At 40.0% G+C, this 24,645-nt stretch overlaps 2 protein-coding genes across 4 annotated transcripts in view; both read right to left on the bottom strand.

The window, feature by feature from the left end:
- The window catches only part of MCCC2 (methylcrotonyl-CoA carboxylase subunit 2), a 37,625-nt gene extending 18,417 nt beyond the window's left edge, over nt 1-19,208 (bottom strand). Inside the window, exons 1-7 of one of the 3 annotated variants that reach the window (XM_050329140.1) lie at nt 19,014-19,208; nt 14,905-14,971; nt 11,505-11,589; nt 11,144-11,245; nt 10,396-10,523; nt 8,245-8,357; nt 3,193-3,306 (exon numbers count right to left, since the gene is read on the bottom strand). In XM_050329140.1, coding sequence (XP_050185097.1) covers nt 3,193-3,306; nt 8,245-8,357; nt 10,396-10,523; nt 11,144-11,245; nt 11,505-11,589; nt 14,905-14,971; nt 19,014-19,145 — 741 coding nt within the window. In that variant the 5' untranslated portion in view covers nt 19,146-19,208. Of the gene's footprint in view, nt 1-3,192; nt 3,307-8,244; nt 8,358-10,395; nt 10,524-11,143; nt 11,246-11,504; nt 11,590-14,904; nt 14,972-18,675; nt 18,727-19,013 lie in introns of those variants that run through there. The other 2 variants (XM_050329139.1, XM_050329141.1) reach the window with 2 other exon arrangements.
- Nucleotides 19,209-20,587: 1,379 nt separating this feature from the next.
- The window catches only part of BDP1 (B double prime 1, subunit of RNA polymerase III transcription initiation factor IIIB), a 55,297-nt gene continuing 51,239 nt past the window's right edge, over nt 20,588-24,645 (bottom strand). Inside the window, exons 41-43 of the mRNA XM_050328905.1 lie at nt 24,317-24,611; nt 23,248-23,482; nt 20,588-22,897 (exon numbers count right to left, since the gene is read on the bottom strand). Of these exons, the coding sequence (XP_050184862.1) occupies nt 22,769-22,897; nt 23,248-23,482; nt 24,317-24,611 (659 nt within the window). The 3' untranslated portion in view covers nt 20,588-22,768. The remainder of the gene's footprint in view (nt 22,898-23,247; nt 23,483-24,316; nt 24,612-24,645) is intronic.

Here is a 24,645-nt window from a genome sequence, read left to right as displayed (position 1 = left end):
CTATTGTGACACTTCTCCTCTTCAAGTTCTATCTGTTTACGGAGTCATTACCTACCCTGCTAAAAAGAAGAGCAAGCAAACTTCCATTTTAGATGGTGGACTAATTGTACCTGCAATTCATGTTTTGTTATCATACACATCTCAAGACTAACTACAACTAACATCAGGGATTTTCTTTCACTTCCTTAGAATGTTCTGTTTTACGCAGGCAAGTGATAAAACTCATCCAATTTTTTTTATGGAGGAAAGACATTTTGGGGAACAGAGCTCACACAGTAATGGCTACAATATCTGCTACAGCGTGGAACGGCAGTTTCTGTGGGAGTCTGAAGTAATTTTGATGCTTAGAAAAGGCAAGTAAAATATTTTCAGGGAGAATATGAAAAGCTCTACAAAACAGAAAAGCTGACAGGTAGTGATATTAAAGTTTGATCTATACGCACGAAGATAAGGATCATTACATCTGCAGGTTGCTAAGGAACAAATTAAATTGGAGGGCAGTTGTGAAGTGTTCCTCTGAAAATGGTGAAAAGTTTTCGACATGTCTAACTTCATGACACCCTTGCAGTCACTGACTTGCCTAGCCAAGTCTTCCCTTGGAGGTCACTCAGCTCACTCAGGTCACTCAGCTGCCTATACTGGCAAAAGTCTCATGTGCTACATCTCAGTAATACACATGTATGACCTAAATTTCCTTGTGAAGTTAAATGATTGCCAACCAGGACAGCTTCCTGGGTAGTACGGATATTAGCTGTCTCATGAACCTGCATAACGCTGGAGCTCGAAAGAAACTGGCTCTGAGTAAGTTCTCCAGGACACATTATTTCGTGCATGCACTGGGTCTCCCAGGATCTGAAGAACATTTCCAGCTCTAACACAGCTCCAAGCAGGAGTGTAGTCCCCAGCAGTCTTGCCAATGGACATGCCACAGCAGAAGAGCTGTCCTTTCTCGGGTTCTTTAGATTTCTTAGCTGGGCTTCTGCAACAAATTACTCTGTACCTGAGCAAGCCCCAGAGGCAGTGCTGGCCCTTTAGATACCACTGGCTTTAAGCTGATGAGCTACCCTGAACCTAGAAAAGGTCAGTACTTAGACAGCTCAGGTGCTCCTGCAACACGGTAATTATTCTTAACACAATAACCAAGCTATTAACAGTCTGCTGTAAAAAGTTCCTTTCTTTCATCACACTAATTTTCTTATCTCAATAAAAAGATATATGAATCACACAGTGTTACTCAGTCAGCCTATACTATTCTCAGCTAATATCTTCATTCATGTTTATACCACTTTTCACCAAGAAACTCCAAATACCTAAAGCGATAAATTTATAAAAAATTACTTAATTTTCAGGAGGATTTGTCTTTATACAAACAACAAGCTGAAAAAGACTAATACAAGATAAAAAGGAACAGAAACCGACATAAAACATTTGAAACCATTACTGCCAAAGGAATTCCAACAGCTAAAGTTCTAATGAGCTGTAAATGAATTAGCATTATATTACATAATTGCTATTAATCACTTCGTCTGCTTTTGCTGACTACTTTTTTCTTCTTGTCAACTTAGAAAGCCTCTGCTGAAACAATAAATTACTTCAAACTAAGTGCTTTGTTTTATCAGGGTAGACAACAAAGTATCCTTGTAATTAAAGGTGTGTTTCCCATGTCCCTGTTTTCCATATGCCAGTTACATTCTGAATTTATTTAAGACATTCTGGAACAGTAAATCACATTTCCCAGCCACAGGGAAGAATCTCTGCAGTTATGGTAAGACTTTTAGGTTTTTCTTTTAACTTCACAAGAATTTAAAAGCCATCTATACACTGAACGTTGGAAGGGAGAAGAAAAAAAAGGTACGAAATGCCAAATCCACTTTTATCATCAAGATGACACAGTGGGGAAAAAAATTCACTCTGAAGTAAAGGAAAAGAATGGAATGTAAAAATGTGCTGTGGAAATGGGAGCAATGCTATACAAATAAACACTAAATGACATTACAGGGTAAGTTTTTCATGCTTTCAATGAAATGAACACAATCACACCTTAGGAACTGGTCAACAAATAAATCTGTCAGTGATTGTCCTCCCATAGTTTAAAGGGACATGCTGTATTTTCCCAGCATCTTAAGTGGTGAAGGAAGTGAATTCCAACAGATTTCACCTCCCCACAGGAATCAGTGCAGGCAGCAGTATCTTCATTAACAATGCTGTTACCAAGTGATTTCTCCATTTAGGCCTGCTCAAGTTGGAAGGACTCTGGAGAGACACTTGATTTGCACTTGGCTCTGTCACATAAAGTCTTGTAACCAAAACAGAGCCATCGTGCTGCCTCAGAACAGTTTATACAACAGGACAAATACCTGACTATTCCAAAAAAGCAACTTTTTCCAGTCATGATTCATTGAGACTGGAACAGTTGTGGTGGGTCATGCTCTAGTTGGTAGTTCTAGCACTAACGTTTATTACTGTAAATTCATTTCTTCTCATGAAGCTTGTGTTAAATAATCTCTGTCAGCAAAGATTATTACTTGTACCAGTATAAAACTGAGCCTACACTTGAACATATAGCTGTTTCTGAAATAATAAAATCCCTTCAAGCACTCCTTTCTTTTGGAACCAAGCTACTGTAATTTTAAAGCTCTCTTATACTGCAGTATTTTGCAGTCACAAATTCCACTCCAAGTTCCACAATAAAGCAAGTTTTAATTCACAAAAGTTCTTCAGGTCAGTTTCCTTAGAAACAATTTCCTTACTAAGAAAGTAAGAAAACTATGACAAACTCCATCATAAGTGCATCTCCTTTGTCTGGAAAACAACATAAAATATAGCTGATCAGTTATGCTTCTGAAGTTCTCTGATCTTGATGGCTGTATTTTTTTTTAATCTCACGTCATACCTAGAGACTACAAAATTAAATACAGAAACCACTTTTATCATTTAAAACATGCATAGCGATCTAAAAGCACTAAAAAACACCTTAACACAGTCCGACTTACATATATACATCTAACAGACAGAAGAAATTTATTTTAGGATATAAACACTCAGATATACTTTGCAAACTAATCTACAGAATATCTGGAAATATCTCACCAAGAAATGTGACAGTTGTTTAAGCTCTACAATTATCACAGCACAATTTTGGGTGGAGTGGGGGGAGGAGGGCTATGTCACTAGAAACTTATGTGTTCTTACCAGTGGTGGCCCTCCCAGGAATATTGTTCCCTGTTTGCCAACAATAATACTTTCATCAGCCATTGCAGGTACGTATGCTCCTCCTGCAGTACAGGATCCCATGACTACTGCTATCTACAAAGGAAAAAAAACCCCACAAGTTAATGAATTGTTCAACCCTTAAAACCAGCAAATGTTTTGTACAAATTTTTCTCTGCGGGATTATTTTTGCCTGATAGAGCAAGTTATTTTATGTTCTAGATTTTCTTTAAAAAATAGGGAATGTCTCTAGTGTCTAGCAGTCTTTCAAGCTCTGATCTTCAGGCCACCCTGCTGGAAAATTGATACATGATGTACCACAAGGTACGTACATGATATGTTTGAAGAGACACATATTCTACCATGAAATTTGTTTTTACTGATGAATGGTAAAAGGTTGAAACCCAGAGGCTGTTCTTGGTATTTACGCTTAAGCCAGAGCTTCAGTTGCTGCTTACTGGCATAGTTTCACCAATGTTAATACTCTTTGAAGGAAACTCCTCACATCTACTAGTTTATAACTTTAGTTCCTCAATGGATCTACTAATTAACTCTGCCTCTTCAAGGCAGGAGTATTTTGTTACAGGTTTCAACAAGAAAAATCTCTGCTTCATCCATTTGCCTAATTTTGACACGAGCATCTCCCTAATGGACATCTTCTACCAGTAATATCTTTGTGATACTGTAACAAAACTGACTTGACCCCAGATGTGATGAATACTATAACATCACACGGTCACGAAAGTGAAGTTTCTCACTTAATTTCTCCTTCAGGAGAACAGCTCCAAAGACCCTTCCAAACCACTTGTAGAGTGGAAGAAAAGGAATACTCATTGAAAAGGTAGACAATAAGAAACACTTTTTTTCACAATCACACACATACATGCAAAAAAAAAATCTAAAAAACCTCCAGTAAATACTGTTATTTTATGTTGTTTCAAGATATTTCTAAGATGACATCAAGTAGTGTTCTGTGTTAAACAATAATTTAATGTTTGCCCTTAAAAGAAAACTGTACACAGAAAAATGACACTTCCAAATCACATTATCCAAATCTAAAGCAGGAGTAAACGAGCTATGTTGACCTGCTATCATCAAAGCAAACAGCTTTTTCAGCAAACAGTTTCTCAAACAGTATCTTTAACTATATTCAGTCACATGATTAATCTGCAGTATTTCTGTTGTGCATTCAATAAATAACTCCTGGTGAATACAAAAATAACCTAAGTCTCTAGAAATGGGAGAAACTTGGGCGACAAAGGTTAGTTTGATATTTTTCCCCAGGATTTGTGTTTTTTTCCTACTCTTAATTTTGCCGTGCTTATTTTGAAAAATGTGCCTGCATTTAAACTTTAACTCGGGTGTTATTTTTTTCCACCATAAAAAATGGAATATGTATATACTGGAAAAAATAAAACCTACCCGTTAAATAGCACAACTCCAAATTCTCAAATAATGTCTTACTTCTCAACTTCATTCTCTGAATTATGGCATAGGAAATTATTGGCAGGTGCAATAAAAACCAAGAGTCCTAACTGCTCATCCAGTATTTCATATCCACTGATCAGGTTCCCATTTTATCCATGCAGCATATGAGTGTGAGAGAACTCAGGAAGCAGCAAATGAGAAGCTAATCACAGCTTTCTGATTCACAGCCATACAGAAAACAACACAATTTAAACTGTATTAGGTGTATAACAAATTAGTCACAAGTAAAAGTGGAGAGGGAAATTAAAAGTACCATCGGCAACTGGAAAATAAAAAAACAAAAAAAGCAAGCACTTTAAAGGGCAAAATTGAGAAGAGCTAATGAACTGATAAAACAGACCTTCAGGCAGGTCACAACACAGAACAGCAGGTAGAAAACAAACAACATCCAGACTCTCATATCAGAAGAATTAACCAGAGTGGAAATTAAGAGAGAGCATAACTTCCCAACTCCTATTTTCTAATGAAATATTCTCTCAGACAGGTAAGATGGGTCTAGCTACCACAGTCAGTTACCACAGGATCAATAATAAATTTACAAATGTTAATAGTGCCTTTTTGGAATGAAACAAAGGATAGATCCATCTCCCAAACAAAATGCACCCTTATTATATCCTTTAAATAAAGGAAGTATTTCAGTAAAACATGTTTCCCACTCTTCAATAAATATTTAGAGAAAGATAAACTCTCATCATAGAGAGTCATGCCTAGAAAATTTAACTTTCATCAGTGTTGTAACAAAGAGAAATGTGTTTTATTAAAAGGCAAATCTTTCTTACATTTAGGTTTTATTGTATAGGAGAATAATTACTACTAATACAACACTATATGGTAACTGAAAGAAAAGCAAATTCAACTTTTTATGGAACTTTACACATACATTAAATATGTTTCAAGATATTCCAGAAAACACCAGTATGACTTTAGGGCCAGGCATTTCTAGAAAGGTCCTGCCTCACAAACATCAGTAATTTCAGCCTTGCAAATTGGGTATACATATTCATCTTTGACATAACATCTAAAAATCATTACTCTTAAGATCATAAATGAACTCTCTAGCAAAAATAAGGTTTTCAAAACTTCTCCTAAAAAACTTCTCCATCACCTCCTCCTTATCACTTTGTGACGATCTCTTTTGATACTTGCTGTTCTACAAAAACACTAGGAACAATTTTAATGCCACGTATAAATGCACAGGACTACCTAGATTAAGCAGGAACTCTGCAGGATGACCAGCTTATAAAGTGTCTTTTTTCCTAAATATTTTTGCTCTAACTAAACACTGCTCTTCTCTCGAGACTTACCTAATCACTACAATTTCTCTACTGCTATTATTGGAAAAAACTGCAGAATGTATGTCACACCTCCTAAAACAGATTTAGTGTGTTGTTAGAATCTTCAGCCTTGGATTTCTCTGAAAGCAATGGATTTCAGGATTCTTTGGCAGAGGAAAAGATGGTTGAAGATGTGAAGTCTGACTTGCTTCCAAAATGTGCCAAAAAGGTTTCAAGGTAACAAAAAAAAAAAAAAAAAGGAATTTTTAAGCATTTTTCCTTAAAAATCCTGCAAAGCCAATGTACATAGTCAGATGAAACACACGTATCCTTGACTGGTGCTTATGCTTCACTCTGATAGGAAGTACTGGCTTCAACTACCTCCTTCCCACATGGAGAAGCTCCTGTCTAATGCCCCAGTGGAGTCAGTTGTGCAAGTGACTGGAATTGCATCACCCCAGGTCCCCAGGGCAGGTGGAAAAGAACACTAGATAGTGGGGTTATGGTGGGTTTTGTGTCATAGCACTGCCAGGGGTACTGGGTGTGTGACAGCCCATCCTCAGACAACGTGAGGTGAAGTAACTGCTATGACCCATAATTTAGGAGAACCTCAAAGCAGATTGCAGGCACCCAGAAATTAAACTGTAACTCAGCCCTTTGGAAGGACAATAACTGGCTTTTCCAGGCTTTCAAAATATGGTTGAGAATTTCTTTTTCTTGAAAATAAATATTGCCATCTCGAGTTCCACAGTATGTGTGACCTAATTCTCACTCAGAATAGATTTTGCTGTTTTTATTGTATAGGGAACAGAAGTTGAAAAATTTTTTAATGTTCTTCATTCCTCAGCTCATTGTAATTAGCCATAGGTTAATCTGTAAGGATTGTATATGTCACTGTCAACCCCAAAAGGGAACCTGGATTTATGATCATAACTTCTTTTTGCTCTGAGCACTTGTAGATGTCCATAAAGAATGCAAGCTTCAAACAATACCTTTTTTTTTATTGTTGCCATTGGAAAGTTTTTTGTACTTTTCCCTGGTAAACAGAAAGAGTTCTGCAGGATGAAATGAACTTTGCTGTGAGTCAGTGCTGCAAGTGGGAAGCTGTCTGCTCTCCCTCGGGATCAAAGAACACTAGTTCTGAGAACTGGCGTTCAGAACTGGAAGTTCTGACAAGTCCATCACAATTTCCCTTTTCTGACTTGTATTAAGGACTGCTGCTGCAGTCTGTCTCCTTCATGTCAAAAAAAATACAACGAGATCTCAAAAAGATGACAAACTAGGATCACCAAAGGTAAGGAACACTTTCTGCAGGAAGAACAGCTAAGTAAGCTTGAATTTTTTTGGTCTGCAGAAAGGAGTATGAGACAGGCATCGGAGGGGTCTACAGAACCATATGAAGAGGCCAGGAGTTGACTGATTAGACAGCAATTCTGTAGGAACTACCTGGTTGTTTGTTTTTCTGCAGTGTTCCTTTATTTGGGTGAGGTTATCTCCAAAGACCACGGATTCCTCCCTGGCAGCTTCTCACAGGTCCTGGCTGACAATTCCCTTACAGTCTTTATCCTGCTACCTGCCCTCCTCAGCTCCATTGGGACCTCACACTCTGCCCTCTACTTTCACCACAGTCATGGCTGCCCATCAGCTGTCACATCCTCAAACACTTTACACTCTTCATGAGTAACAGATCCAGAAGTGCACTTCCCCTAGCACACCCCCTACATCAAACAATTAATCCCTACGTATTCCTGAAAGAACCATGACATAAAATTGCTTCTAAATCCAGAACTGTGACTTACAGTCATTCTATGCATCAGAAAACTAACCTCACTGTTAGGGTAGTTTTATCATAAAGCGTATCAGTGTACAAAAAAAATACATAAATATATCCATACCCCTATTAGTTGAAAGTATGTCTCATTTACCAGCCATCATCAAAGGGGTCCTCACCTTTACAACACTGATGCAGGATAATCAACTCTTCCAAGAGCTTTCCTAGTGCTTCCTCAAATGGCCCTACATACCATGCTGTCAAGTCCATTTCTCTCCTACTCCAACACAGGAGCAGGTAAGTCAGGTCATTAACACTAAGAAAGAAGACAGTTTCTCCAAAATTATAATGACTTCTTGTGGACAGTTACAGCACTTCCAATGCCCAGGTTAGCACAACACAGTGCTGCCAAAAATAAAGCACTGGTACAAGCCTTGAAAACAGATAATGGTAACAAGCATGAAAATTAGTATATGTAATTCTTAGGTAAAAGCAAATTACCTGTGGAATTCCTTGAGAGGACATGACTGCTTGATTATAGAAAATACGGCCAAAGTGATCTCGATCTGGAAATACTTCTGCTTGACGAGGTAAATTTGCTCCTCCTGAATCAACTAGAGTGAACAAAAATATATTATAATATAATAAATAATAATGGCCAGTCTTCACGAGCGAAGATCCGGGGAAGGTCTTTCCACCTTCCAGCCTGCGCATTGGATTTTTTAGGTGAGACACAGTGTGCGCGGAACTGAGCCCACCCTTTAATCCTAAGGTTCATCTGCCGGGGCCAAGCGAGCTTGGACGGTGGCAGCGAGGTCCTTAGGACGTAGGTGGGTTGCCTTTAAGGGCTAACGAGCCCCACCTGCCCGGGAGTGGCCCTGACCGGGAATCGAACCCGGGTCTCGGCGGCGATAGCGCCGCACCCTTACCACTAGACCGCCAGGGGCTCCATATTAACATGTCTTTGAACAGTGTTATATACTTAAGTTGTTGGTAAAGTTATTTAAAAAATACAGCAATTACTAACACTACACATATTTCCATGAATCTAGGTATGTTAGGACATTCTTTGGGGGAGGAAAGGGAGGGGAGAAGAAAAATAGCAAACACTCCCTTCCAAAATCACATCCATCACAATCATTTTCATGGAAAATAAACTGAGATGTGCTTAAAGATGCAGTTGTGCCTCCCTATACAAACTTTTAAACTCATCTTAGTGTAAAACTTTTAAACTAAGAACACTTTCAATGTACAATTGTAACTCAATTATTCTATTGCAATTCTGTCACAAGTTCCAGAAAAAAAGCAAGACTAACCACTAGTGAGTTCAAAAGGTGCAGCGTATGTACTTTCATACCTTGATTACACTTCATACCGAAGACCTTAAACTATCTTTAGGAAGATTCATTTATTATATGTCCCTGCCTTATGATGTGCCCTTCAGCTCACAGGTTTCCAACAGCAGCTACCTCTCTACTCCCAATTACTGAAAATACCTCCTGTCATGAGATGTATCCAGAGAAGGATACAAGCAAAGTTTCTTCATGTTTTTTAACAGCCAAGATAAAATTTAACCCTCCCCTTTCCTTCAAGACTCCTTCTGTGGCAATGCCACAAAATCTACACCCCATGTCCCTGTATCCACCTCACGAATAGTTTCAAGTTTGCACTTCTCCTAATCCTTCTCTTGGTATTATTTGCATGCCTGGCCTGCCAGCAGGCCAAGACACTACAAACTCGAACACTGTACAGGACCTACATTTATTTTGACTTTTTAACCAGTACAAGCATCCAGACTGGAAAACTGATTACTGCCCCTCTGCTGCTTTGTCAGCTGCTAGGCTAAGCCAAATAGACAAGGAATAACCCACCCTACTTTTATTAATGGAGACAGTAGAGGGGTCTTTCTCCTCTGATGCTGACGTACATAAAATCCACAGGAATACACACTCTCTTACCACTGTCTGTCAAATTTGAATGAAATTGGCTAATAAGTTCAAAAGTTATTAGATTGGGAATTGAGGCTGAAACCTCTTGGATTTGTACAAAAACAGGCTAAGAAAATACAGCTGGTAATATACTAAAGATATTTGGTACTCTGATCTTAATCTTTAATAAAAGTATACATACATAACACTTACAGGAAGGTCTGGTTAAATATTGATGTAATAGCCTAAACTCAAACCGAAAAATAATATACAATTAAATTTCTACTTTGGTAAAATTAATCCCAAATTCTAAAGACCTGTTGATCTAAACTGTTATTGAGGCTATTTTTATTTGTTCGGCATGTTCTCTCATACAGCTACATGCTCCACCAAAATGTACTTTTTAACTGGAATTTAAATTAACTGGATGAGACTACAGGAAAGATTGTTCCTTCACTACAGAAGGAAAAGAACTAAGAAAGAAGTTATACAGTGTTAACAGTTACATCTGTTATCTTATGAACTCAACCCTACAGCAGTGCAGAAGATAGTGCTGAGAACCTATAAACAGTTAAGATGTGCCACCGATCTGTAGAGGTAACAGAGCACTAATGAAAGCAGATTTGAATATGTGTGTCTAAAATACATTCTTGGTTAGTCAAATCTGAGGAAAAATGAGCTGCCCTTAACACAGGACATTTGCTATTTCTGCAACAGGACTTACCCAAATAAAGGCAAGGGAGATGATTTTGCATTGCAATTTCTTGAGCACGTAAATGTTTCTTAACAGTGATGGGGTAATAGGTGCCACCTTTGACAGTTGCATCATTAGCAACAATCAAGCATTCCACTCTAAAAATAAAACAAGTTTATGAGAGAGTAAAATATTTCTAATGAGTAGGTATGTATGTTGTTTAAGAACTCCAACATGCCAAGGACTCTTGAAGCCCTGATGCTCTAAGAGAGCTCTTCTCACCTGTATTCTATCAACTGCACTCTGTAACAACAGCCTCAGAACTAAGATGCCCTGTTCCATTATGCTGTATAGTACCATAATTAATTTCAAGAATAGTCTTGGAGGTGCTTTGAGTAAGCAAAACTACTTTTTAGACTAAAATAACCCCCTGTTTTTCAAAAATTCTTTACAAATGCACTAATCTCTTTCCTTCATTGCATACCAGAAACTCTATATGTTTTAATATGGGATACACTAAACACAAATAAAACAGAACCACAAATAAATAAACCCCAAAACAACACAGAAAAAAAAAACCCTAACAAAAATAAACTCACTTTCTTTTAGCCAAGACTATACTGAGATACCAACTTTGTTGATTTTTTGGGTATCAGAAACGAAACGCTAAAAATGCTAACAGATTAATATTGGAAACTGAGTAAAATTACACCTTTTTCTCTTTCAGTAATGAAAGATTTTCAGATCATCAGTAATGTAGATGACTGGAAGTTCTCACCCAGATACTCGTCCAATGCCTGTGATAATGCCTCCTGCAGGTACCTCCTCATTTCCGTACAACTGGTAACCAGCAAACTGGGAAAACTCCAAGAATGGAGAGCTGAATAATGACAAATAAAACAAAATTTTAAAAACTAATTGGCTGTATTTGCCATTGGATCTCACTTAAAGGGTTAAACTTTTAAAATTATGTTTGTGGGTTTTCTTTTAAAAAAGAGATGAGTATGTCAAAGAACACCTCTTTGTTAAAACAGTGTTGTTTGCCAGTGCTTATGGAAACTAAAGAGTAAGGAAGTTTGTTGCAGTATTTACCTGCAAAAGAGAACCTGAAGAGTTTAAGAAAAAGACAAAGTACCCACCCAGGATCAATAAGCTTGTCAATTCTCTCTCTGGGTAACAGCTTTCCTCTTGATGTGTGAAGCTTACGAGCTTTTTCTCCACCTCCTGTGATATAACAGTAAATTGTCACATTTTCTACGGACACACATAGATAAATCACCACTTATATTAAAACTTAAAATGGAAGTGCTGACGAGTTCCCATTTTTTGGAGCACAGACCTTAATAACGAATTTAATAAATAGTGGGTTTCACTTCAAACAGATTCAAGGTATTGATAAAAATGCTTGCTTTTTAGAACGTACTCTATTTCCCCCCTCATTTTTAATGGTTAGTCTCAAGGTGAAGATTTTAATAAACATAGTTGTCTGAAACCTTCCCCCACTTCTTGGCAACAAACAGGAGGGCAGAAAACACACAGAGATAAAAGCACAGCAGTAGAACTTCAGAAAATACTATTCCCTAAACTGATTCAGAATAGCTATACTGAATCCGATCTTGAATGACCCAATACAATCTAGATTAATTTCCTTAGATCATGCCAAAACTGTAAGTGGAGTTTAGACACATAGCATTTAATATCAAGTTTATATTTGTTTCATTTCAACCCTTCACTCAAGGTCATCCTAAATCATATCTTTCGCTCTCCAGAGCCTTGTGTCATTCGATACTTAAGATTTGTTGACACACCTCATCCTCTGTATAACAACAGCTTGTACAAACATTGTCTCTCTGTGTAGACAGATCACTGATTCACCTCATCACTCTAAAATTGTCTCCCTGTCCAAAATAAAGAAGGGGCTATTTTGCTAACATTTCTCCTGAGACTCCAGGATTTCTCTGTCAGCTAGGTATCACTGAAACAGAGCTTTAAGCCTACCTTTCAAGACCTTTCTCCCACCCCACCTCGTTCCTTGATCACTATGCACATCTTTTCCCACCCATCAAGCATGCCAGAAGTCCACAATTTATTTCCAGTTCAGCCTGTTCATTAGGTCTGTATATCCAGCCTAAGCCTAAATCCTGTAACTTCTTTCTGTACAAGTTTCTTATGATACAACCCCTCATATACACCCACAGAGCTAATACTCTCATCCACATTTTTAACATCCCACATCATAACTACCTTTTCTCTGACCAACATCTCGCCTTTCTCCTTTGCACTGAGTGATGTCGCAATAATAATTTTCATCCTGGGACTTCTGTCATCTCTGTGCACTTCTCCTCTTCACAAATGCTTACTGCCCAGGCCCTGTAGCCAGTGTATCAAACTCTCCTCTTCCAACATCAAGACACTCTAACTTGCACTAGCCTCTATTCTGTAGAATAAGAATAAAGATATTGTACATATCCTTCAACAGTATTCAAGGTAAGTAACTAATTCTTCTCATATATTTAAATGATAGGCAAAGCAATTTCAATCAATACCACTCAAAAACATGTATTAACATCCTGGTAGAGCCCACTCTGATGGAGGAAAGATGAGGACTAAGTTCTTGTCCCATCACTGTGTAACAGGCAAGAACAGGCAAACACGCAGCAGTGAAGAAGGCCATGATCATTAGTTCATGAGCCACACACTGAATTGCCACCTTCACTGCTGTGTGTTTGCCTGTTCTTGCAGTTTCTGCACCCGTAAGAGACAGAGGCAGTCCATGGGCTTCAGCACCTCCTCATGAAATCCTGGACCTTTTTTCACAGCAAGTAAGAAAAAGCACTAAGCACAAAATCTTAACTGTGCTCCATTCCAAAGTTGTAAAAGAAACTGCATTACATAAGAAACAGTATATGAAAAGACAAACCAGTATCATGATAGTCACAAGAAGGGGAAAATTAAAGCTGCATGCTCAACCTCTGGCAGCATAATTAAGCATTTATAAAGCATTTTCTCTTGCTGTCTCCATTAATTACATTTAACTATAATTCACTCAGGTAGTCTTACAAGTCAAAAAAAAGAAACACAGATTTCAATCTTTTAAACTACTACACACTGGCTTCTCTTTGCCAGCACAGCTACAGCCAGGAACTTTTAAAAGAACAAAGTGAATCCCCATCCTTTTTCGAATGCATGGGGAAACACAGTCACAAAGGATAAGGAAAAGGTAGAGCACCTAATGCCTTCTCTGCCTTAGTCTTTACCAGACCAGATTTCTCTGGATACCCAGTCCACTGAGTTGGAAGAGAGGGGCAGGGAGCAAACTGAAGACCCTGTAATCCAAGGGGAACTGAGTAACAACTTGCTACACCACTCAGACACACACAGGTTTATGAGGGCAGGTGGGATGCACCTAAGGGTACTGAGAGACCTGGCAGAAATGCTCACAGAGGTACCTTCCATCATTTCCCACCAGTCCTGGATAAACAGGGAGGTCCCAGTTGACTGGAAGTTGACCAATGCAACCACCCATCTACAAGAAGAGGCAGAAGGAGGATTTGGGGAATTACTGGCCTGTCAGTCTGACCTCAGTGCTGAGGAAGGTCAGGGAGTAATTATCTTGAATGTCATTACACAGCACATAGAGGAAACGCAGGGAATCAGGGCCAGCCAGTGTGGATTTAGCAAAGGCAGGCCCTGCCTGACCAATCTGATTTCCTATGACAGGGTGACCCACGTACTGGACGAAGGAAAGGCTTTGGATGTTGCCTTCAGCAAAGCCCTTGACATGTTTTTTTTGCCACAGCATTCTCCTGAAGAAACTGTCTGCTCATGGCTTGGATGGGTGCACCATTCACTGGGTAAAAACCCGGCTGGACAGCTGGGCCCAGAGAGTGGGGGTGAATGGAGTCAAATATAGCTCATGGCTGGTCACAAGTGGGGTTCCCCGGGACTCAGTTTTGGGTCCAGACCTGTTTAGTAACTTTAGCAACAATCTGGACAAGGGGATCAAGTGCACCCTCAGTAAGTTCACAGACTATACCGAGTTGAAAGGGAGTGTTGATCTCCCGGAGGTTAGAAAGGCTCTACAGAGGCATCTGGACAGTCTGGATCAATGGGTCAAGACCAATGCTGTGAGGTTACAAGGCCAAGTGTCAGGTCCTGCATTTGGGTCACAACAACCCCACAATACGCTACAGGCTGGGGAAGAGTGGCAGGAAAGCTGCCTGGCTGAACATGAGCCAGCAGTGTGCCTAGGTGGCCAAGAAGGCCAGTGGCATCCTGGCCTGTATCAGCAATAGTGTGGCCAGCAGGATCAGAGGAGGGACCATGCCTCTGTATGTGGCACTGGTGAGGCTGCACCTCGAACCCTGTGCTCGGTTTTGGGCACCTCACAACAAGAGTGAGTTACAATCCAGAAAGTATGTTGTATCTGAATCAAGTGATTCATGAGCAACCGTTACAGGGGAAAAAATTACAAAGAACAAAACTGCTTTTTGTACCAAATTAAATGAGTTTGGTTTTTTATTTAAAAATCACACTTACCTAATCTGATTTTTTCTGCATGTTCTTGCAGTTCAGCTACCAGTGCTTTCATTCGTTCATAATTTTCCTGAGTGGGGAACAAAACAGAATTTTAAGTTTAACCAAGAGTGACTGTATTAATATTTAACAAACAAACACAGAAAGACTAACTTATATTCCAAATCTAATTTTACCTTGTTAAATAATACCTCTGTATTGTCTTTAAAATAATAACATTTCTACCTATGTATTGGTTTCTCTCAAGCATTTAATAAACATGCTTCACAAAAATTCAGAATGTCTTAGGACAGTAAAAGAGTAGTTCTGAATTTAATAATGTAAAATAGAACTAGTCATTACAGAGTTCAAGTGCTATTTTTCAGACTTTGTTTATTCTTTGTATAGGTTGGTTTGCTTTTTAGATCTAATTACATAAAAAATGTGGATTCAAATTAAGTGCTCTTATTTCTCTTGTAGCAAAGGATGAATGACCTAGACCAAATGGAATTTGGTAAACACTTTTTTGATTCTTCTTGTTTAGGTTGAACACAAAGATAAAACAAAGCTTCTTTTTTTTTTTTTTTTTTTTTTTTTTTTTTTTTTAAACAGTCAGGTCTTCTTGCCATTATATCTCTAGAAAAAGAAAGACTCATAGCTCTGAATATGAGTGATCCAGTACTGAGCTCATCATTTCTATCAGAATTATCCAAAACTCTGTGTGCTCATTATAGCAGGGCTTTTTTCCCAGTTTCTGAGGAATTTGAAGGTATTAGTCAAGCTTAATTTGTTGGGTTTTTTTGCAGACATATTAAGAACTATATTACCTTTTTGACAAATGTAACTGCAATAAAAGGACACGGTGCATAAAAAGATCATATTGCCTTGTCTGATTCTCATTTAGATTATGTTTGAGTCTACTTTGACAGAAAAAAACACCTGGTGACTCTTTATATTCACGTATACTTCAACTCTCAGACCTAAGGTTTCCCCTAGAAGCCACAAATGTTGCAGTTAAGGCTGTTCAGGCACTGAAAGGCACCAAGATACAAAACAGAAAGAAAATAAAAATATGTACAGAGGGACCTCACATTCTAACTGTTTTAGATACCTAGTGACTTTCAAAAGAACTAATTGTTACAAATAGATTTAAAATACTCTACTGAAAGCTAAAAAACATACAGTGAAAATAGGTCTGAGCAATTTTATCAGCTCGTATACACAATTAATACATAAAGTATTAGAGGGTATTCAGAGGCCATCCATTAAGATCAAGGTAACTGAAACACTGAAGTCCAACTCTTGTACCTCTGCTGGCTCTTGGGAACAGGATTCCCCAAGTACAAATGAAGTGCCACTCGTGGTACGGCTCACAGCCTGCACTAGCATGAACCACCAAATTGCTTGCCAACACCAAACACGGCCAAGACACTGGCCTTAGCTAACAAAATCTCTCTCATGCAAGGTGATGCCCGCCTGCAGCCCCAGCTACGGGGGACACAGTTGGTGACCAGCCTCCTGCATCTCTTCCCTCCATTCCTTGTAAGGCTGTAGCAGTACGTCCATCAGATTATTCCCCTTTCAATCCATTTCTTTTGACGCTCGATTGCCACTCTCCCTGCCCATCCACTGCACAGCTCCAACACCTAACTCTACAACCGTTTCTCTTCCTGCTAATCTCTGAAATCGCACTGCAATGACCCACAGGCAGTTTTACACTGGCACAGGATCCCAAAAAGCCAAGAACAAAACAAGTTGCAGTTTGTTATCTTGACTGTGCTGCTCCTGTGACAGACTATGGACAGTAACTTGCCACACAACCATGTGAAGCACTGAAGAAAACAAAACCTGCCCTTCCCAAAAGACTCTTCTTTACAAACTAACTTTTTTTCCCCTGTGAAAAATCTGTATATCAGCCATTGTAATTTCATACCTCAAAAAATCTGCAGTTGTCACAACCAAGTGATACTATTGTGTGGCAGCATTCAGCTTGTCTAGCAACATAAAATGTTTTCCCTGTTTGTCCTTGTTTATTTAGTTTGTTCTCTCCAAATACACTCACCTTTTGCATACAGTACTGAGCTTAAAAACTCTCCTTTAACACAGAAAAAAAAAAAAGTAGCTAAAAAGGTAGAGGATATTAAAAGAGGAACAGCAATTGCAATCATAGGCTTTTTTACTAGATTCTTAATTAACAACTCATTGTAGCTACTTTAGCTACTCTACATGAAAAATTGTGAAAGATCTTTTTAGATAATCTATGAAAAATACTGTATACACAAACGTCTGCGTTGCTTAAATTCACTTAACCTTTATCATGATCTTCCATGCCTTTAAACAAAACACAACATCATTATACTTTACCAAAAGGATGATGTTTTGAAATAATTTTGAATACACAAAGAAAAGACTCCTCTCAGAATCAAATGTGCTAGTTCTACCATATATTTGTGGGCTCTTCATTATTGTCATTAATTAATGACAAAAAGGCCAGTGAAGTGGCACCAAGTTCTTTCTGGAAGCCCCAGTAAGGGCTATAAAATTCTGCTGTTAACATGAGGGTTTCTAAAAATTTTAATGCAAAATCCAGAGGTGAAACCTTGATTAATCTTACAGTTACTCCATAAGCTAAATCAATTACCCCTACACTAGCAAAGTGGCTCTAAGAGCTAATCCCCGAAATCCCCAAATAGACTTTCCTTTGTTTCCTAGGATTTAGACTCACTCACTTTTAAATTATCTTTTTTATCTATCTGGTTTGAAAGACAGTTTACATTACGAAGGCCAGCCTGTCTAGCTGAATTCACAGCCAGAAAGGCAAACATTGGCTAAAGAAGGCAAGACCTTCATCACTATCTTATGTTTGCACTGTACCACTTTCAGATGGTTAAGCGCCTCACAGCAGGGACCTCAGCATTTTGTGTTTGCAAAGCACTACTTGCACTTACGTTGCTCTATAAATTATTTCTACCAAATACTAACAGTATTACCTATTTTACCAAGCCTTGCTTTCCTTTTGAGGTTGAAAGGTACACGGACACAAATATAAATCTAGCAACAGCTGAGATGAGTAAACACCTTTATTAAAATACTTTTTTTGGCATGAAAATACGAATGTACACACGTATATATGTATATACACACTTCATATACATAAGCTTTGTATGTACACACACACACACACACTCTGAAAGTTCACAGGACTTTCAGTCCCCTAACTTCTGTCCCAAATTTAGTTTCAGCAGAACAAAGCACAATATCAAAGACAGAACCAAAGGAGTTATTTCAATAAGAACACATGTTGTCGCTTCACCTGCTGTTTGACACTTTACTTGGAACACACACGAAAATAAATGCACGCCCTCCAATCAGTTTTGGTCCATACCTAAGGCCATGCTTTTCTCAGCCTTAGTGTAAACACGATTTTTATCTGAAACATGATAATGTTAATAACGCCCCATGAAAAATGAACTTATACCAGATACAAGTTCTGTTCTCTGTTTGTAAATACAACTGGAAGTACACCTAATCCTCCTCCTCAAAAGATGATGTTTATGGAGGCATTCATCCATGACAGTACAGCTATTCCACCGACTTCCAACTCGGGAATCAATTTGCAAACACAAGGAAACATCCAACTTTGAAATCATCAGGCTCCATCCCCGACCGCCTGCAAACTGCCCGTCTCCACCTCAATTAGCACGGCATCGATCAGCTCAAAACGCAGCAAGTGCCGGCCTTCTGATTAAAAGAAGCGTAAAAACACCCGTGACGAGGCTGACGGCTGGCACGAACCTGCGTTCATTCTACCCGGCACCCGCACGGCCGGGCTGAGGGAAAGGAGCACAACTTCTAACTCTGAGTTTGAGCGGCGAGAGGCGGGATCAGGGCCGGCTCCCCCCACCCCCGCCCGGGGTCACCGCGGCCCGAGGGGCCGCCACGGGCTGCCCGAGCACCAAATGGCCGCCCTTCGCACCAGCCACTCCACGGCGGCCTCCGCCCGCTGCCCCCGCCCTCCCGCGGGCCCCGCTCTCCCCCGGGAGCGGGGGAGGCCGGACCCACCTCCTGGGGCCGTCCGGGGCTCCCGCACCGCCCGCCCCCGACTGCCACCGCCGCCGCCCGGGCCGCCGTACCTGGTAGAGCGCGGAGCTCGCATCGGGGGGCGACCCCACCGCCGCCACCGCCTCGCCGCGGTACCCGCGGGCGAGCAGCGGGCGCAGCAGCCCCAGCCAGCGGCCCGCGAACCGCGGAGCGCCCACCAGCATGGCTGGGCCGGGCCGGGCCGGGCCGAGCCGAGCGAAGCCGAGCCGAGCGGGCCGTCCCAGGCCGCGCCGCTGCCGCCACTCCCCCCGCCGCAGCCAATGGGCACGGCGGGGCCGGGCCGGGCCGCGGGGCCTGTGCCCGCTCCCCAGGCCCCGGGGGTGCCGGAGAACGGCCCTTGGAAGAGCTTCGCGGCCGATCACATGCTTGTGCGGCCCAGGAGAGCCCCTGGGCCTTCTCAGAAACTTTGTTATACGGGAATAGGGACAGAGCTTTTTAGAATCCAGACCGCTTTGGTCGAGTTGCTTCCTTGTTTGAATGCTTTGCTGTTCTCCAGCACTTAGTTTAACTTTGTTTAAAATCAAGGCCGTTGTGAGATAGAGATAACACCGGGCAGTCTGATACCAGGTAAATCAAGTGCTATTCTAAAACAAACCCATAGGAAGGACTACAGTGCCCCTGTTAAGCCACATTCAGCTAGTTACTGCCAGGTCCGCAGGTCTGTATGCAACCCTGGGTGTTGCAGCCCAGACTTCAGCCTTTCCTTTAGCCCACACTTAGAGAATCCCAGAATATGCAGAGTTGGAAGGGACCCACAAGGATCATCGAGTCCACTGCTGGCCCTGCAGAGGACCATCCCCACGAGTCACACCATGTGCCTCAGAATATCACCCAAATGCTTCTTGAGCTCTGTCAGCCTTGATGCTGTGACCCTGAGGAGCCTGTTCCAACACACAACCACGCTCTGGGGCAAGAACATCTTTCTAATATCCAGCCTAAACCTCCCCTCACACAACTTCAGGCCATTCCCTTGGGTCCTATCACTGGTCATCACAGAGCAGAGATCAGTGCCTGCCTGTCCTCTTCCCCTCACAAGGAAGTTGTAATTGCAATGAGGTCTCCCCTCAGTCTCCACTTCTCCAGGCTAGACAGACGAAGTGCCCTCAGCTGCTCCTCATATGGCTTCCCCTCAAGGCCCTTCACCATCTTCATTGCCCTCCCTTGGGCACTCTCTAGTGGCTTCATGTCTTTCTTATTTTTGGTGCCCCAAACTGCACACAATATTCTCCAAGTGCAGAGCAAAGTGGGACAATCCCCTCCCTGGACTGGCTGGTGATGCTTTGCCTGATGCCCCCCAGGACAGGGTTGGCCCTCCTGGCTGCCAGGGCACTGCTGACTCACATTCAACCTGCCATCCACCAGGACCCCCAGGGCCCTTTCCTGGCACTGCTCTCCAGCCTCTCATTCCCCACTCTGTACATACTTCCAGGGTTGCCCCATCCCAGGTGCAGGATCTGGCACTTTCCCCTGTCGAACTTCATCTGGTCGGTGATTGCCCAGTCCTCAATTTGTTGAGGTCCCTCTGCAGGGCCTCCCTGCCTCTACCTTACTCTGCCTATGAGCATTTAAAAACTGCAACTGATATTCAAAGAAATGGAAACACAAGTAATAGAAAATAATTTATTCACATAATTTACACAGAGAATAGAACTACTTTCCTTGAAACAGAAAGCTTATATGCAATGATACAGGGTGTCAGACAACTCCTATGCCACATCTTTGTAAAAATGCTACTCAGAAGCATTGATATTTCACCAATATTTTCTTACATCCTTCATCGTTCTAGAACTTTCATATACAAAACAGAAAACAAAACTGACGTCTATTCAAATTAAAATTGTTCTTAAAAAAAAAAAATCTAACAAAGTGCATGGAATTTACTGCAAGGAAAGAGAAAGCATAGCCCCAGTTAACAATTCAGATAAGGCACCATGAATCTTAGTAATGAAATAGCTGATTTTTTTCCCCTATTTGTAATCTGAATGTAAGCTAAATCCTATGCAACTAAATGTAGAATGGTTATCCCCTCAGTACTCAGAAGGTACTCACAGTAACTTTTTCATAGACACTCCCCACAATTCTATTTTTAGGCTCTATGAGTGCAAGTGATATAAACATGCCACATGTATCAGGAAATAAGTAAACACTTGCATACTGAAAATAATATCTACAAGATATACAATACATAATTTTATGTATACACAAATCTATTTTATAATGTACAGTAAGACTATTTAGATAAACATTTCAAGTTAAATGGATTAGGCAAAGTACAAGATACCATCTGAACAGAAATTGTTGGTGCTTTTGGAGGGTTTTTGGGGGGGTGAGGTGGGTTGATTAAATGCTTCCAAATAAGTTACTTCACACTGGGATCATTAGTCCCTTTTCTATCACCTCAAGGAATACTGCTGACAGTGACATTTCATTGACAAAGGTCTGCTAATATATCAGTTTGCAGTAACATTAGCATTTATATTTTTCCTCACAAAATTTGAAATAACTTCTGAAAAAGGTAAACATTCTTGAACTCCCTCAAGTCTTTCAGAATTAACCACATACTTATTTACCTGCCAGTAAACAATTACCCAGTTAAAAGCTGATGATAGATTTCGATTTCACTTTCATAATAAATAATTTATTTTGCAAAAGTACCTGCTACTATTAAGTAACAGGAGAAAAATTTAGACTATTCAACTCTACACACTCATTCTTGTGCAAGCAGGAGTTTCCATAAAGTAAATACTGAATCTGTCAGTGACCATCTGACACTTTGACACTGCATAAACCTCATTACCTCATCATCTTGATGAGGTAAGTAAAAAACCTAAAGCTACACTGGAATTTTATAGCAAGTTTCAGTACAAGTAGACATGTAACATGAGAAAACCCTTCAAACTGAACTGCTTCAAAGCAGCAAATCCTCATAACAACAACATCGTATAGTCATGGTTTAAATCCAATCTCTTTGCGCTTCTTTGCACGAAGGAAACCAAGGAAGTCAGCAAATATAAACACCTGCATGTAAAACCAAGGAAAAGAAATGGTATTGATCGCTTTGTTTTCCAATTTAGAAGAAAATTAGCATTTATACTAGGGAACATCAATCTCTTCCTCCCAGTGATGAACGCTGCAAAGATTACCTCAGGTTAACATGTTTTAGTAAATTGTGTTGTCTAGTTTTCAATTCATTTTTAAGGAACTAATCTCACTGGGCTTTTCAGGTTGGGGTCTTTTAATTTACGCAATTAAAAACTCTTAAAAAAATACGTAATTTGGAGATTCTAATAAAAATACCTGCAGTGCTTAACGTATCTACGTATTTATCACAATACTTCCAGTATTTGCATTCTGATCTTCAGAGATTTCACTATACCTCAAAGGTCCATTCCTCCTAACATAACATACTTCACAAAAAGAAGTAAAGAACTTGTATAGCCAGTACCAAAAGCTTTAGCATTAAAATGCAAAGGTATATTCGTTACAAGATTAAACATTATTTCATTGCACTTTTCTGTGAGACAGTCATGGCAGCATCTAAACAAGTGAAACTACAGATCAGCAGTCTCTGGTATGGTCCAATGACATCACTGTAGTGGTTTAGAAAGTGTCAACATTTTGAAAGTATCCAGGTTGCTTCAGGAGGAATCCATTTCATCTTTATGGTATTAATTAACGACAGCATTATTGGCTGACAGTAAGTGTGGCAAAAAATGTCAGAATAAAAAAATACTCTTTTCTTGTTGCAGTATATCCTGTAATCCTAAGTTTTTACGAAACCCATTTACTATTCTGAATCATCCACTTCCATAAAGATGTCACTGAAAAAATACTCAGAGATCCTAGTTGGTTCTTCTTCCTTCTCTTGATCTTTAGCACAAAGAGGTGCCTTCTCAGATGAGTTGTTACTTGGAACCTAATAAAACAAGAAAAGATTGCTCTTAAGAGTCTTAATCTCTATGCAAGTATAAATATATTTACACATATACACACTGGAGCTTCCTATTTATGTAGGAAGTTTCAACAAAAAACCCTCAGAGTTCACTGAAAATGAGAAGCAATGTCACAAATGGGATACATGCAGAGAAGGAACAACTTAGCTCCCTTTCAAGTTTCTTAGACATGCACAAGTCAGAATTTGTTCACGGGAGCGGGTATCTCTCTCAAAACATGAGCGCTATGTGTCCAGCTACCCACTCCTGAAACAACTAATTTGCTGTTCTTCACAGCTCAAAAATGCAGGGGTGTTCCAAAGTAAACACATACCGTAACTGCAGCATCAGCAGCTACGTGCTCATATTCCACAGATGACGATGTAGAGGGAAGGGAACAAGATTCCCTGTCACACTTAGTGGAGGGAGTAGGTTTCTTTAGATTTCGTTTTGGAGTCACAATTCGAGGCTTTTGGATCTTCCCCCTATTTCCTTTGGTGTCTTCTGCAGATTCAGAACTACTTTTTTTGCAAATTAAAGATAAAAATCCCAATGGTTTTCGTCCACCCCTGTTCAAAACAAATACAGTCAAGATGTCACAGGATTGCTCCAAAGGAAGATGTAAATAGTATTGCAGGACTCCAAGTCATTATACAGGAAATAAAGTTTACAAATCAGGAAATAAACTTTAGGGCAAGGATTCTGATGTTAATGCATCATTATCCATGGCTGTGGATGCCCCAAGTACAAATAGCCAGTATTGGTACTCACACAGGCAAAATGAAAAGGAAAATGAGAGGATCAGAAGAGGACAGCACAGCACCACAATCCAAATCAGTGAGCACGGGAGCAATAGAGAGCAAGGAATCAAACACTTAAACATTATAGAAAGGTATATTTTAAAAAGTCAAGTCAATGGATAGATAAGAGGAATATCTTCTAAGCTGCCACGACTGAAACTCCTTTGGAGAAATGACACATTTTAAGTTAGTCCTAAAATCCAGTGTGCTGAGTCCTATACCGGTAACAAATCTTAGTGGCAGCACAAACACCAAAACAAGTGGATGGGTATATATCTCACAACATAAGACTTGCATAAGGAAAACAAAAATTGTCCTAAGTCCCTATCATAGCCAGTGGATGTCTGCTTGACAAGAGGCATCTGTCAAGGTCTAAACAGACACACAGCATGTCAGCAGCGTCCCTGGTTGATATGCTCATTTAATGAGTAAAATAATTCAAATTTCAAAGCAGACAGTTTGATCCTTTCTAACTTGCAGGAGAGTATAGATACTGTAACTTTTAGCCACATAGGTCACAAACAATGATACTGATAAAATGCTCCACATGGAAACAAGGTTTTTTTACAGAACAGGCTAACAAAAACATTATTGCATAAATACCTGAGTAACGGAGTTTTTGAAGATGATGCTGGGCTTCCAGTATATTCCAGCTGTCCAGACTCATGCACACACTCCTGCTTTCCTTGTCCACTTATTTCTGCTATTCTGTTAGAGGTTAATCTAGACATCACCTGCTCTTCCTCTTTGGGTGCTGAATTTTCAAGTGGTGCTTTCCCTAAGTTCCCCAAAGTCTCAAGCTGGCTTCTGTCAGCGAGTTGTGACATAGACTCAGACACCAACACAGAGGTAAGCACTTTCTCCTTTGCTGAAGGCTCTGTTTTTTGAAAAGGATTCCCTGTAAAAGGAGTTGAGAGTCAAAGACTTCTGTG

Source organism: Myiozetetes cayanensis, unplaced genomic scaffold, assembly GCF_022539395.1.
Source record: "Myiozetetes cayanensis isolate MyiCay16 unplaced genomic scaffold, myiCay2020 scf4, whole genome shotgun sequence".
Taxonomy (NCBI): domain Eukaryota; kingdom Metazoa; phylum Chordata; class Aves; order Passeriformes; family Tyrannidae; genus Myiozetetes; species Myiozetetes cayanensis.
Note: the sequence above shows the minus strand (reverse complement) of the source record. Positions and strands in the feature narration are given on the sequence as shown.